This window comes from Gavia stellata, chromosome 9, assembly GCF_030936135.1.
Source record: "Gavia stellata isolate bGavSte3 chromosome 9, bGavSte3.hap2, whole genome shotgun sequence".
Classification (NCBI taxonomy): domain Eukaryota; kingdom Metazoa; phylum Chordata; class Aves; order Gaviiformes; family Gaviidae; genus Gavia; species Gavia stellata.
In genome coordinates, this window is record NC_082602.1 from 37,887,840 (window position 1) to 37,903,563 (window position 15,724).

A 15,724-nucleotide genomic window follows, 5' to 3' on the forward strand; every position below is an offset into this window, starting at 1 on the left:
CACAAGTCTGATGAGGAGCGGCTGAGGGAGCTGGGGGTGTTCAGTCTGGAGAAGAGGAGGCTGAGGGGAGACCTCATCGCTCTCTGCAACTGCCTGAAAGGGGGTTGTGGTGAGGTGGGTGCTGGTCTCTTCTCCCATGTAACTAGCCATAGAACGAGAGGAAATAGCCTCGAGTTGTGATTTAGCTATTTCAACATTAACTATTGCCAACAAAGATAGCATTTTCTCTTCATTTAGAGAAATGAGATTTAAGTGAGAGCAAATCATGAAATGGAAGAGATAGAGGTATGTATATGGTAACAGAAATGAAGTATGTGTGTGTATAATATATTCCTTTATACACAAACAGGTATAAATATTTTAGGTTAACTTTGAAGAAAAATAGTCTCACTGTTCTAGTAAAACTTTGCTATTCCAGACTGCAGAAAAACCATAGGAGGGAGTAACAGTTGGACTCAATGATCTTGAAGGTCTTTTCCAACCTAGACAATTCTATGATTCTATGAGTGGGGGAATATAGACTTCTGATAAATCATTTGTTTGTACTGTTTCTCTGTGCTCCAAAAATAAACAGAAGTAAGGTGGGATTTAAAAATCATTCAGGAAATATTTGCATTGTTTAGTTCCTTTGTGTAGGACCTAGTTACCGAGACAGGTTGGCAGCAGAAATGTAACCATAAACCAGGGGCTGGATTATGTGATCCTCAGCTCTCTCTGAAGGCTTCTTTGGCCAAGGAATTAGCTGGACGGAGACCTCAGGCCCTCTACTACAAGGTTGCTCCTTTTCTGGTTTTTGGGATTTCTGAAGGTGGTAGTAAGTCTTGAAGGCTTGTGTTTGCAAATACACCATTCTTCTTTGCATGCATGTGGAAACTATGTGAATTGTAGTTGACAATGTGTAAAAGTATAATGGTACAGGAAGCGTAGAGAACTTTCATTCAAATTAGATGTTGCTTCATGGCTTTGCAATGAGAAACAACTTTTCTTCAGGAAAATGAAACCATTTTATCAGAAGAGCCAGTACCTGCCAGGATAGCTCAGGTCCTTCTACCAAGAGCAAATTTAGACACTGTAATAATTCAGACTGTACGTTGAAAGGGAATCTGCTCTGAAAAAGGGATGTCTTATACAGAGAGGGTGTAAAAACTTGCTCGAAGCATTTGTACCACCTGGATGGAGAACATTAAATCAGTTATTTATGCTGTATGGGTGTTGCAGAACCTAGTCGTTTTCTACCTAAACCCACTGCTTTTGGTGGTTACCATGTTGTACAAAACTGATAGAAGTTTTACAACCAATGGGTATAATTAACTAATAACATGTTGAGAATATCTTTGTAAGGTATTTTTGTCACAAGAGAAGTATTTAGTAGACATTTAGCTTACATAGGCTTATATGGAATGAATACAGAATAGTATTAATCAGAGGGAGAATAAATAATGAGTGGTTTTTGTTAAATGCAACAGGACTTATGTTACTCATTGGCTTAAAACAATACAGTATTCATACTGTTTTCGTACAGTGTAATATAGCTCACAGAAAACACTATTGGCTTTCTCATAGTTGTTTCAAACCAATAAGTGTATCTTGCCATGTTTTAAAACATAACTGAAGAGCAATTTAAAGTTTTCAAGGTTACTCCATTCACAGCCTCTGTAAATGGAAACTTCTTAAGGAAACCTTGCAATATTTGTGTGGAGTTCAGATAAAATTTATGATACTGGCACCTGTAGAACTTGCTTTTTTTCCTTTATGAAAGGAAAATTATGTAAAAATTACATTTTTGAGAGTCAACTGCAAGTGTTGATACCATTGGGCTCCTCGGGGGGGCGGGGGGGTGTGTGTGTTTTCAGAGCTTGACTCTTTCACCTGCTGGCTTTTTGAGAAATACTTTCTTGCCAGTGTGACTGCCAGACATCCTAATCATTTGCAAAATCAAAGGTTTTCCTCATCTTATCATTGGAAATACGTCTTCCACTCTTCTGCCATTTTTATGGCATCTTGTTTTCCCTGAACTATAATGCCAAATTTTCTTCTTTCTTTTCACCCTTCAGACCAATTTTCCTCCTTTATATATTTTCCTCCTTTATATATTTTCCTCCTTATACTCATGCTTATCAAGCATCACATTTTGTTTTCAAAATTATCTTATATCCAGATTTTTGTTACTGGAAATAGTTTAACCAGAAACAAAAACGTTGGTTGGGTTTTAAAGTTGTCTTAACTGAATATGTCTTCCCTAATTTAAATTTCCTGCATACAGATTTTTTTATTATCCTCAGTTTTTGGGTGTGTGTTTGTGAACCGTTGCTTTGCAAGTATAGGGCACTATGTGTTTTGTCATCCAGGCTATAACAGCAGAAGGGCAACCATCTCTGCTTTTTGCTGTCATCACAAAAATAGAGATTTTTCCCTTTATACTGTCAGGAAACTCAGTATTTGAGACTGAACAGTTATTGGTTGATTAAGCAGCTCTTTGTAGACCCATGCGTGCATGATGATTTACATTATTTTTTAACATTATATATTATGATACCAATATGTTTCTTTTGTCCAGATTATAAATATATGATTTTCGGTTTTTTTTTTTAAGAAAATAGAAGAATAGAAGAGAACTTCTGAATTGTTATTCCAAACTTTTGGTCTTTTTTTTTGTTTTTTGTTTCCTAGATTTGCTTGCTTTGAGACTTGAGCTGCATGGAGTTATAAGGCAGCCCAAAGCCTTCCTGCAAGCATGTGGCATCTCAGATTTGTTGAAAAGAAATTCAGTAAGAGGAGCTCTCTGTGTGTAGAAAGATTTATAGTGAGAAGTAGAGACTGCATTAAAACTGAATGCATAGGCTCAGTATGCTAGTATGGCAACCACGCCAGATTTCTAAATCCAATGCAATAACTTTAGATATCATTTCTCCATCAAATAGTGAATTTAAAAATTGATTCTTTTACTTAGATATAGATGCAAAATACGTGCATAGTTTTTCTCTGTACTTGTGGTTCTCCAAGCACGTATTTTAGGTACATGTGCTAAATCGAACGATAACATGATTTATTATTGAATGTCCAAAATCCGTTTTCTCATATGGGAAAATATTCATACAAACTATATTATAAAAGTAATGTTTTGAAATATTTTTAGGAAAAAGAACCATCAATAAAACACATCCTCCAGTTATAGAAGTGGTACACCACTGTATTTAGTTGCTTTGGGCCCCAGAAGAAGCAGCAGATAGAAAAAGATCATAAGGACAGTGGTTATCATATTCAGTTGAAGAAACGAAATCCAATGTTGCATACTGGAGTCATATATACGTAGGTACAAAGTTAATGTGGTAGTGTCTTCAGTTTTGTAAAGCATTTTAAAGCTGAGAATGATTGAAATCCTGACTATTTGCTGTATCTTTTGCAAAAGTAAAATTAGAATTTTGCATTATATTATTAACATTTAAAGTAATGTATTAAAAAAATGCCTTGACTGATACCATTTTTACTGTAAATATTATCAAGGAATATTTTTCTACTCTGCTGCATGTGGTTCTTTTTTCAGAAGGGGACATTGCAAGTCCTGAATAATTTCGGAGCTATTGCATACCTGGGAATCTGCCATGCCTTCCTTCTTCAGATCTATCATGGTGTGATTTCTTATGTAGAGAGAGTCAGTCCCTGGGGGGATAACATGCAAAACCTCTATTGTCTTCAGTGGGGCTGTTGGTTTTTGTACCCTACTTATGTGTTAGGTATCTCCCAAATAAGCTCTTGAAAATTCTGGTGTCACTTGTAACAAACCAATGCTTTCCATATGCTTAGATAACATATTCACTCTTTAGATACTGTCACAAATGAATACAGAGACTCTCTGTTTCCCTTTTCTTCGAGCTAAATATGAAGTGGTGGTAGTAGTAAGATTCAGAGTTTCCTGGTTCAGTTATAAAGGCTGCATATTTCAGTCCTTTTCTTACAGATGAATGCGTTTTCCAGTGACACATATAGTAATGTCCTTTGAAAATTTACATAGGAAAGTTTGTCACTAGGTGGCAGAATTAGACTGTATTAGTACTAACATTTTTTATGATTTGTCCAGTTGACTTCTTTCTATTCCATAAATACCTCTTTGACTATACCCAGCATTCAAAATTATATAAAAGTTAAAATAAATTCTAATAAATGCAGCTCTTTTGAAGGAGTATCTTTTTAAAAGAGTAAGTATAGTATGCTGGGCTTCTGAATTGTTGTAAATACTTGATTAATAGTTCACTTTGGATTTGTGATAAAACCTGCTCTTCTGCTGAAATCTTTGCTCCCATATATTAGAATTATTTTAATATTGGAATCTGTAGATGATCTGTAAATGCAAACATGTTGTTCCCCTTTGGTGTTTTCCAAAGATGTATAATGTTCAGATATTGCTTTAACTACATGTGTAGGTGAGGTATTTATATGCACAAGTGTCTTTTCTTGTCTCTAAATGCCATTTTTCATATGAGAACAGCTAATTCACAGGCACAGTTAAGGTTACTTACAAATTAGGTTTTTCATGTGTGGGACAATTTTAAATCTCCTTAGTTGGGGACATAAGCAAAACTGAAAAAGTCTGCTCTAATTGGAAAAACAGTGATTATACCATTTGTATTCTGGTCTTAATTTATGACTTAACTTATATTGAAAAAAATCATTATGTTCCAATATAGATTATATCTTGGTGCCTAGATTTGACAGATGCATCAGTATGGGAGCAGTGATGCAGAACTTGAGGACATTTTATTTTGAGGGGTACTGCATATGTTTTGAAAACATTGTAGAAACATCTCTGATCATTTACTATGTGCTGAAACGTTTGGAAAGTGTTTGAAATATTTGAAGGAACATATGAGACTTTCTCTTCTTTTTAGAGGATATGCTACACAGCATGGCATTGGTGGCTGCCAGCCAAGAATGTCCTACAGGTATCGATTAAAGGTCACTAGCCCTAAAGGAGCTTTTGCTTATAGTCCAGTTATCTCTGTGTTCCCTATTAGAATGTAGTATGGATTTAAAATGATAATGAGGTGACTAATTCAAGGACTCCTTAGACAGATTTAAAAAAAAAAAGTTGGAATACTTAAAAAACGATGTTTTCTGAGCAGACATTAGTGAAATCACGTAATTTTACTTTAATACTCAGATTAACTAATTATGGACTAAAGTTATTCCGTAGATAAAATTATAATAGTCTCTAGAGTGCTCTCTAACATAAATTTAAAAATGAAGAATAAAATGTTACTCGATTTCCTTCTTCCTTTTTTTTTTTAATTATTTTTAAAATCTTTTTTCCTTAGCCAAGAATTGGTCGTTCAAGGTAAGCAGGTGGAAAAGCAGCTGTGTACTTTTTAATGTAGCCTATCTCATGCCTTCTGGAATTAGGAAAAATACAGTTATGATACCAGAAATGTTTCTATCAATGAAAGTGCAGACATGCATGCTCTTTCCTGTGACTTATTTAGCATTTTTTATTGAGAATATAACTTACATTTCCTTCCAGGTGTCCGAGACACTGGTCAGTGAATACCTTGCCTTGAACATGTTGTACTTCTGAAGATGTTAAAAATTGCTCTTGGAGGTGCTCAGTGGGATGAGACCAACTACAGAAAGGGTGTTCTTAAGCAGACAGAAGCAAGCATAACTTCTGTAACTGGCAGATGTTCAGCTATCATGAAAATAATATAAAAATCATTAACAATGAAAATAATAATTTTATAATTTTTTTCAATTAAACATCCTCAGCCTTGAATAATGTCTGCTTGGAATCAGGCAACTAATTTGCAAGTTTTTCAGAAGTTCTAGCTGGTTTTGCTTATTTTTAGATGACACCTGAAATGACTTCAGGAATTAGTTTTTTACCATCAGCCTTTTTCATTAAATCTCCAAGTTGGCATTGCAGATGTTTTTTCCACAGTGAAGGAGACCTCTCCTGAAATGTCAACATATGTTTTTATAGAAGCTTTTGATGTTTAAAACCAATAGTGTTCAAGAATTGTTGTATGGAATATTTGAGAGACTTAGATGCAGTAAAGTAAGCTTAAGCAGATTCATTTGTTTCGAAGCAGATTTTCCAAAGCTGAGACTTATTTCTTCATGCGTTTGTAACAAACCTTCAGCTTTTCAAGTAATCAGAGCTTGCTTAAAATAATTTTTTTAGTTGAAAAGTATTACTGTGCAAGTTGCCCAGATCATTACAGGCAGCATCTAATCTCTGGCATAACCTAAGCAATACGATTTTCTTTTCAAGTTCTTGCTCGTGGCTGAACTGGAATAACTGTGGAGAATCCACTACAGTAGTAGGTAAGTTGTTCCAGGGATTAATTACCCCTGTTAAAAAAGGACACCTTGTTTCTGGTGTATCCTTCATCAGTTTCAGTCTCCAGGCAAAGGCAGAGTAAGATGCATTGACTACTACATTGAAGAGCTGAGAAGTCATGATCAGTTTTTGCTCCCTGTTCAGAGACTTTCTAACTGTCTTCAAGATTTTATATTTCATAACTGCACAAAGCAGAAATCTCTTTAAGTAGTTTTGCTCTAGGTTGGTTGCATTGCAGATTATACCATGCTGGTTCATGGCAGTCCTCTGCTTGATCTAACATCCAGAAAGTCTTAATACTAATGTCTCAGTTCGTACTATCTAATATACATCTACATAATATATGTATATACATATATAAAACACACATACTGACACTACACATGTGGACTAAATAGAAAAGGAAGTATAGTTTAAGCCTGAAATAACTTGTTGCACCAACTCTTTTTTGTTACGGTTTATTTCTGATTCACATTCAAAATATTTTAACTCTGATTTTAAAAATAGTGTCTGCATATCATACACAACAAAACAAAATACGTTTCTAATTTGTATTCAGCTGGAAAGATGTTCAGTAAATCAGAAAAGAAACCACTCTTTTTGAAAGAAGTTTTCTCTCCCCCTTTGGTAAAGTAGAAGAGAATTCTGCTTAAATGAAGCATGCAATTTTAATCAATTGTACCCTAAGAAAAGAAGACAAACAGCTGCTTCTTGTTAATTGGTGAATGTCTTCACCAGTGGACTCATCATCTATTCACTGCTTTCAATGCAGCCTGAAATTCTGTAAGTAAAGGTGTTATCACCGTGTGATATGACTGCCTGCACATTTGGAGCTAAGCAGCTCAGATAATACATGAAGAATTTATTTCAAAAGACAAATATGTGACCTTCACCCTCACAGATTCATTGTTTTCATCTAATAATCACATTTCCTGCGAAAGGTCAGATCTCTTGTGTGAAACCAAGGGAAAAATGTTTTTAATCTCCCTAGCTGAAAGATTAATTTCTTGTTAAAAATTATACCAAACTCTGAAGATTTCCCACTCTGAAAAAGGATTCTCATGTAGAACCAGAGGCTCTTGTGGGTTGGAAGGGACCTCCAGAGGTCATCCAGTCCAGCCTTCTGCTCATATGGTATCTAGCTACAGCAGGTTGCTCAGGGCCTAGTTCAGCTGAGTTTTGAAGCTTTCCAAGGATGGAGATCCCACAGCTTTTCTGTGCTCCAGTTCCAGTGTTTCACCACCTCATGCTAAAATAGTTTCCTTATACCAAGTCAAAATTTCTCGTCATCCAAGGTGAATGTGTTACCACCCCTCCTTCCATTGTGCACTTAAGGGAAGAGTCTCTCCACCCTTTCTGCACCCTACGGTAGGTAGCTGAAGGCAGCCCTTAAAGTCCCCCTCCTCACCTCCTCTACTAAAGAGAAGCAGCCCAGGTCCCTCAGCCTCTCCTGGAAAGCCATGTGCTCCAGCCCCTGGCCATCTTGGTGGCCTACTGCTGGACTTGCTTCAGTACGTCAGTGTACTTCTTGTACTTCATTTCTTATTTTCCTTGTCGTTGTATTTCCAATCACCTGTATTGTATCCAACCGTAGCTTCTATTTTTCAAATGAATTGCCTCTGTGAATCCACACCATGGTGACTGTGGGAACTACGTGGCTTGGCATCCAGGTATGTGTGACCTTTACAAGGAAGTTTAGCAGAAGTGACTCCAAGGAAAAAAAAGTTTTGAAAGCCATTTTAAGTGCAGATACACTAGTATAAACAGGAAAGTGAGTACAAGTAGGTAATCGTGATTGCATCCGATTGTCCATTTATGTTATGTCAGTGATTTGAAACTGTAAAATATGATTTGTTTGGTTCAGCTACTTCACCTACTAACTTGGTACATTACTGGCTACCGTTCATCTAGGTATGTATTATAAATCAAGGAGGAAGAGGGATGTAAACATTTTGTACCTGTCATTTGTTTGACCTTGTCTTCGCCCTCCAATCTAGTGGCTCTGTCCCAATCAGTCCATACATGTCTTCTCCATCTTAAGCCTTTTATCTCCTTTTTCCTTTTCTCCGTATGTCTTCTTTTAGTTGTATTTATTTTCCACAAGCTCTCTGTTGCTTTAATTTATAGCTCCTCTTTTGGGTTGGGGTTTTGTCCTACTCCCACTTTCTGACTTCTCATTTGCAAGTTTGCAGTGGAGTTGCACAGTTTTCCAGGGAAGTATAACATAGACTTCAATTCAGCTTGACAAAATTTTGAGTGTTTTCTTCTTCTTTTTTTCTTGTTCTTTCATACTTTTCCTCTCTTGTCTTGTTCCCTTCTGTATCTCTTTTTCTTTTCCTTCTCTTGCAAGTAATTTTAGCAGCTAAGCACTATCACTGTGCTCAATTGTTCTGTTCTTATCTTTTGTTTTGCCGTTGCCTCTAGGTTTGACCTTCATATTTTGGTTCTGCAACTTGTTTCTTAGAGCCTTTGTCCTTATTTCCTCTCTTCACACATGGAGTGGCTGTTAGGGGCCTCTCCTCTCTATGTGATTCTGGGACTATTCCAGTGTTACGTATTTACCTGAAAAATACTTGCTTTGCGTTACCTAGCTAATAAACACAAAGAACTATAAAAATGCAAAATCCAAACATAAGCTTTGATTTTGTTTTAATAAAATAAGTTACAATCAATTGGTAAGCAAAAGGATACAAACTCTTCATTTGATCATATTTTGTTTCCTTTAGAAGGTATTTTTAAGACAGACTCTGAAGCCATTTCAAAGCCTCCAAAGAAGGCCATACCTGAAATATTTTGTCATATTAATATCAGTTCTTATCACAACTTTGAATAATACATGACATGAAACATAGCTAGCTGAAAATTGTGATATGGGTTCTGTTGTTTGCATAAATAAACTGGAAACTAAAAGATAACAGAACATTGTGTTATGGAACATGAAGATTAATCATCCACCAGCAGTAACTTATTATGCAGCTAAAATTAATTTGTCCAACTATTTTTTTGAAAAAATGCTTTGTGCTTTACTTTCTATAGGAGAACCAATGAATGGAGATCAATTTCATTGGCTGTTAGTGTAAACAATGTAGAGGCAGCTTTTTACATTCTTCAAGGAGGGTAAGAAAATGTTCTGGTCTAAAAGAACCGATTTAGAAGTGTTAAATAGCATTATTATGTTATTTAAATGTTTTAATAATGGTGTTATACAATGTTCTGCAAATGTTATTTACATTATAATTGCCATTATAATGTTGTAATACCATAAATGACACGCTATTGTACTTCCAAAATTCAATTATCAGTGTATCTTCTTTTACATCAGGCTTAGCTGTTATATTTGCAAATTTTAGCTAAGACTTACTCTGCAAGCATTCATATTGAAGCAAAAAGAGACAGAAGAATGGAAGTGGAAAAGACAGGTAGAGTGTGAATATATTCCCTATATGATATGTAGAGACTATATGGCATATAAACATTGATATATGCCTATATATATCAATATCTATATTAAAATATATGATGTATTTTTTATGTCATTGCTTTTTCATATCTGGAGATAGTGATTTATAATCTAGTTTAGATCCCAGTTAAAAAATATCTGGTTACTTTTTGTCTTGGGCTGGCTGATACTTTCCAGATTTTGCTATAGGCGTTGAAGGTGAAAACAATTAAATGCTCATTCAGACCCCTGGCTGGAGGTCACCATTCCCTTAGCCCATGCGTGGCACTGTGCAGGTTCTCATCTGCTTAGTTTAAGCCACTTGGTTTAATATCCAGTGAATGTGGCTGGAGCTGGTTGAACTTGCCCTGAAGTAGATCAGAGTTTGCTTGCAGAGTCTCTGGAGGGGACGGTGATTTCCAGCCAGAGAATTGGTATCAAGCAGCTGAGGGATAATAGCACTCAGCCCCGTAGCTCTGTCTCTAGCACAATGGTGCGTCTGTGCCTTCATGTCCGTGTTGTTCAGGAAACTGGGGGGCTTTGATAATCCGCTTTTGCCTCAGTCCTGAGCACTGAAGGGTGTAGGTCAGAAGTGATGTCTTTTAGATGGGATCTAAAGAAAGGAACCTTCTGCTGTATGCATTCTTTATGTATTACTGAAGGTCTGTATGTACTCGGCTCTAACCAATAATGATTTATTTTTTCCCTTCACTAATGCACGTATGTATTCTTAGATTTGCAAAGAAAGAAGTCAAACAAAATTAGTAGCTTTATTTAAAAATGGCTGTCCCAAACTACACTCTAGCAGACTTCCACATAACACAGGAGCACTGCCAGATAATCAGCAGGCATCCTTTTCTGTGTCAGACCTCTCCACTTCATGTACATTTTGTGAGGGAGTTGCTTGAAGAAAATCGATTTCTCCATATTCAAAAGCAAAGAAACACTGTACCTCACTGTACACTGTGCTGTGTGTCCTACCTTCCCTTGTATCCTGAAAGTAGTATTATGCTATTTTCTTTGAAAATCCAGTATGTAGTCAAATGCCAGTTTCTGTTTGTTGTAGGTCACTTTTTAAGTCCCTTTTACTGAAGGATTAAAAAGCTGCAGTTAAGTAGCTCAGGTAGACGAGTTCAGTGTGCTGGATGTGCAGAAGCACTGTTTAAAAGCATCATGCTGAAGAAAGAGGGAAGTGGCTCTGTGTTAATCTGCATTAGGCATTGCTCTTCATTTACAGAATTTAAGGAATTTTCTGTTGACTAGGTGGTACTGTCCAAATAATGTCATTTTAGTTCTAGGGTTCTGTAGGTGGGTAATTACGTCTGTAATTTCTAGGCTGTTACTAAACGCCGCCTCCATCCTGTGTGTTAAAGGGCATCAGCTAGGTAGTCCAATGGCTTAAATTGCAGAACCTCAGCGTAAAGACTTCTTTTGGGATTTGGCAGATGTTTCTTAGTTAAACTGTAAATCCATAAAAATCCTTGTGTGCTGATTGCTGCATTGTTTGACACTTATTCAACCCTGATGGTTGGCAATCACAGAACTGATGATCGTGGGGAGGCTGATAAAATTGTTGTTAGCCTCCAGCAATCCTATGCTTAAAACCTGTATTCCTTGTGACGATTTTTGTTAACTGCCTTGGCTTTTTCTTCCCTGGGCTCTGGTCATCCACAGAAGTTATTTCTCCTAACTGGAGCTTCATACTCTTTAGTAAATAACTTGTGCGCACATTCTTGCAGTGTTGTCATTTACTTATCTGGTGGGTCAGCCACCCAAGTTCTGTAGGTCTTTCCCTTGGAGCATCCCTGTCTCTGTCAACTACCTTCTGCTGATTTTCCCATTATTTTGGTAAACAGTGCTGGTTTTACTGGGCAGCTTTATGCCCCACATGCAGCTGTGCTGTTCTGCAAGGCAATTTGATAAATTGTGCAGGATGGAATGGTTTTGCTTGGTTTCTTTCATGACTTGCCCACCATTCTTGGCTTAAAATGTTTCAAGAACTGGTAGGCTCACTCTCTCTATTTTCTTACACATATTGTCCCAAAGTTTTTAAGCTTTCTTCTGTGTTCATTGAAGAAGTGGGTGTTACGATTTAGTGTCTTTGCTTGAAAAAAAATGTATTGTGTCATGTTTTCATCTCTGTCAAACCACATATCTGCAGCCAAGGAGCCAGGGTTTGAAAATTTTCTGAGCTTATGAAGTATTTCAGGTTTTCTAGCTAAAATCACTCTGCAACTCTATATTCAATGGATACAGTATTGTAAAATAGGATAGTTACTTTTGCTTGTTGAAATAAAGTTTTTAGACTAAATATCTGAATTGTGAATTGCATTTACTCACTCAGCCAGCTTGTTTAAGCGTGGTATGTGACATGCTTTCAACACCGTCCCACGGGCCTCATGTGCAATTCTTTCTAAAAATCCATTTTCTGCAGTGTCAGCTGCACTGTGACTCTACGGCTGACTGTTTGAGGATGATGGACAGTGGTCACACTTGCATGCTGCTTTCAGCTTAATTTGCTTTATTTACATTTTTACTACATATTTAGTAAATGTATTGATATGGTGTAGAATTATTATATCAGTGACGGGGTAAACCAGTATAATATTGTATTTTGAATCGCGTTATACATTGCTATATCCAAAACAACAAGACTTTTAATGTGAATGTAACCATAATGTAGCTGACATTTTGCATATTAATTTCCGTGGCGGTTGGTCTGCTTACTAGTGGGATAAATACATCCTAGTACTTGGTAAAGCACTGTGATAAATAGAAATGATTTCTCATTTAGAAATGAAAAAAAAATCAACAGAAAACTTCAACTACTGGTAGCTGGAACTCGGTTTTGACATGATTGACACAGAAACGTTATTTGGCCAAGCACTGCATTGAAGATAATTGCAGATAATTAAGCACCAATCAGATTTGGGTCTGACTGTAATACACAGAACTGAAAAAAGGTATATGTCACAGGAAAAAAAGAAAGTTTTCTACATCAGCATAGTGAGATTTTTGCAGTAGCCATCCAGCTAGCAGGGGAAAAATTCTTATTACACTGAGGACTGTATGTGCTAAATTTTTGAAAGGCATAAAATAATATGGTTGCTTGTAATAGCAGGAGGCTGGACTTGAAGACCTGGAAGATCTCTTTAAGTCCTGCATTCTTAAATTTTAAGATACATATATATGTATATATTTCTACTATATATAAACATACAGTATCACATGAGAGGTGCAGTGGAACCATGCTGAGTGAGGGACAAGAGAAGAGTCATAGTAGCAGAGGATGTCAGCTATAAATCAACACAATCATCTGATATTTTCATCATTTAGGAAAATCAGTGAAAGAATAATCTCTGATGAGATATTTTGTAGGCTAGAGTGCTACAGTATTATATGGTTCTTTCACAGTTTTTTTATTTTGTATTACTCTGATCAAAAATTATTGTATCTATTTTCATTTCCTATTATGGTTAAGGTATTGAGAACCAGAATGATGTTAAACTAAATGAAGAAGTGGATCATCTAAGAAGCACTGGTGTGGCTAGTACAGTTAATGATCTTGTTGAAAGCATCTGAAGCACACTATTCAATAAAAAAAGAGAAAAGATGAGGGTGAAAATGCAAGACAAACAGCTGTTAGTCTGACGTTTTAAAGTTCACTGACACCTTCAGTTGGTCTAATCCTATAGATGCTTAAAGTCTACCGATGACCTGACAGCAGACATGGACTCAAGTGAGAGAGGTTTCTGGCTGGATATGAGAAAGAGCTCTTCACCATGAGGACTGCCAAGTAGTGGAACAGGTAGCACAGAGAGGTTGTGCCCCAGCTTTATCCCTAGAAGTTTTCAAGACCGAACTAGACAAATCCCTGAGCAACCAGTCTGACTTCAGAGCTGCTGCTGCTTTGAGCAGGAGTCAGACTAGAGACCTCCTGAGGTCCCTGCCAGTTTTTATGATCCTATGATTAAGGCAGTTTAGACATTTGCTGAAAAAAAAAAGGTGCAGAGTTTAAGATCTTGCCATTTGTGCTAGAGATAATGCTTAACTAGAGAGCTGATGGAGACATTAAACAGCTGGTGAAAGCTGTTCCAGGCACACACACACTTGACTGTATTGAAGCATGCGAAGAGCTATCACAGAGACCTATCTGCTGGGTTTATTTTAGTGGTTAGTGCCACTGACTTCCAGCAATAGCCGGTACAGAAATGCAGTAACAAAGCTCTGGAGAATAAAACTATCTTAAATACCTTTGCCTTTTAAGTATGAAAAGGGTGTTTTAAGAATTTACCCAAGGAGAAAGAAACCTATTTTCAGAGCTGCACTTTGTCTCTTTTGGAATAGAGGCAGAAGCCCAGGTCCTTTAGGTTTCATCAGTTTCCAGCTGATATCTGGAAATACAAGGGTCACACCCTTGCACTGGAGTGGGAATTGAGAATTCAGTAGGAAGAAGAATGACATTCAGTGTAAAATGGAGATGATGTAGTCACATCCCCTTTCTGAACTAATGGATAGTTAAGGCAGTAGGAGAGTAGAGATTCAAATGGATTTCTCAGCGCTTGTTCCTGTGCTCATGGCTGTCCTCTTACCCTCCTCTGAAGTGAGGCGACCCTTCAAGAGGTTTCAGAAAGCTCTTAGGAGTGCATCAAGCTTTAAAAATATATTTATGGTGTTATTCTTTGTCTTCTCAAGGACAAGTATTTTCAGTTCTCTCACAGAGTTAAGCTACCATTGGTACATTTTTACTCTTATTCATCAGAAATTTGCATGGTAGTGAACACACTTAAATTTTTTTGAACAGTGATAACGATGTCCTGGTTTTGCAGCAGGTTGATTTCCTTTTCTTCTGTATTTTTAATACTATAGCCTGATGTTAGCTGCTTTTGCTGGTCACCTGGATATGGTTAAGTACCTGAGATCAAAGGGTGCTTCTTGGGAAGCCAGAGATCAGGGTGGCAGTACAGATTTGCCCTGGGCTGCAGGCGGAGGACATTGTCATGTTATTGAACGGATGATTGATGATGGCTGTAATGTAGGTGTTTTACCTATACCTATACATTTAGCAGAGAAGTCAGCATTGTCCCAAATGTGAAGAGGTTAATCTTAGATACCCATGTTAGTCCTGCACTGATACATTTCTGAATCCTTTGGGCAAAGGAGTGTTGCTGCCTACTGGAAACTCATTTGCCTGAAAGGACGATGACAATGGCATGGGTTCAGAAAAGTGAAGAACTGTGAAAATGACTGAAAAATGGAGAAGTGGATAAAACCCTGCTAGTAAATAGAGTAAGCTCTAAGACTTTAGGACAGTGATGCTTCCATTGTAGCGGTCTTGCAATTAGATCTCTCCTCTTTAGCTATATTTAATTAATGGGAAAATAACAGTTCCTTAATAGGGAACCGGGAGTAAGGGAAATTTTCTCATTAGTAGTTGATACAGGATATAATAGGGAACCTTCCTTGCCTAAAATTGTACATTTTTAGTTTTAATAAAAGTACGGTGTTTTGTTTTATTTGGCAGCTTCCATGAAACAGGAGATAGGCAGGATTGCCTGTTTTTGGTTTCGCATCATAGAGAGACACAAACGTGCATTAGCAAACAAAAATGGACATATTTAGTAATGGCTCAGTAAATATTAGCAAATGGATGGTATAATTTAATCAACATGGTTGCAGTTGATAAGGTGTTGAAAAGCTCTGCTCAAGACTGCTGGGAGGCTAAATGAAAAGCTGAAGATTCAGAGATAAGGATTGATGGATATAACGTCATTCTAATTGAGAATAGTGGAGAACCTAAAGCACTGAAAAATTAAATTGATGACCTGTAAAACAAGCTTAGATTAAGAAAAAAATGTCAGATTGATAGAGGCTCCTGCAGGAATGCAGACAGAGCAAGGAGCAAGAGAAGACTGGGTATGTGTTGGGTAAGGTTAAGTTTTGCCTAATGGCTT

General features: G+C 36.9%; 1 protein-coding gene across 1 annotated transcript; it reads left to right on the forward strand.

The window, feature by feature from the left end:
• The first annotated feature begins 270 nt into the window (after window positions 1-270).
• Window positions 271-14,865, forward strand: FANK1 (fibronectin type III and ankyrin repeat domains 1). The gene is given in 8 exon segments (XM_009815401.2): window positions 271-285; window positions 637-814; window positions 2,671-2,768; window positions 3,250-3,273; window positions 3,275-3,309; window positions 4,887-5,018; window positions 9,715-9,750; window positions 14,640-14,865. Coding segments are annotated over 8 exon segments (744 nt in total).
• The last annotated feature ends 859 nt before the right edge of the window (window positions 14,866-15,724 follow it).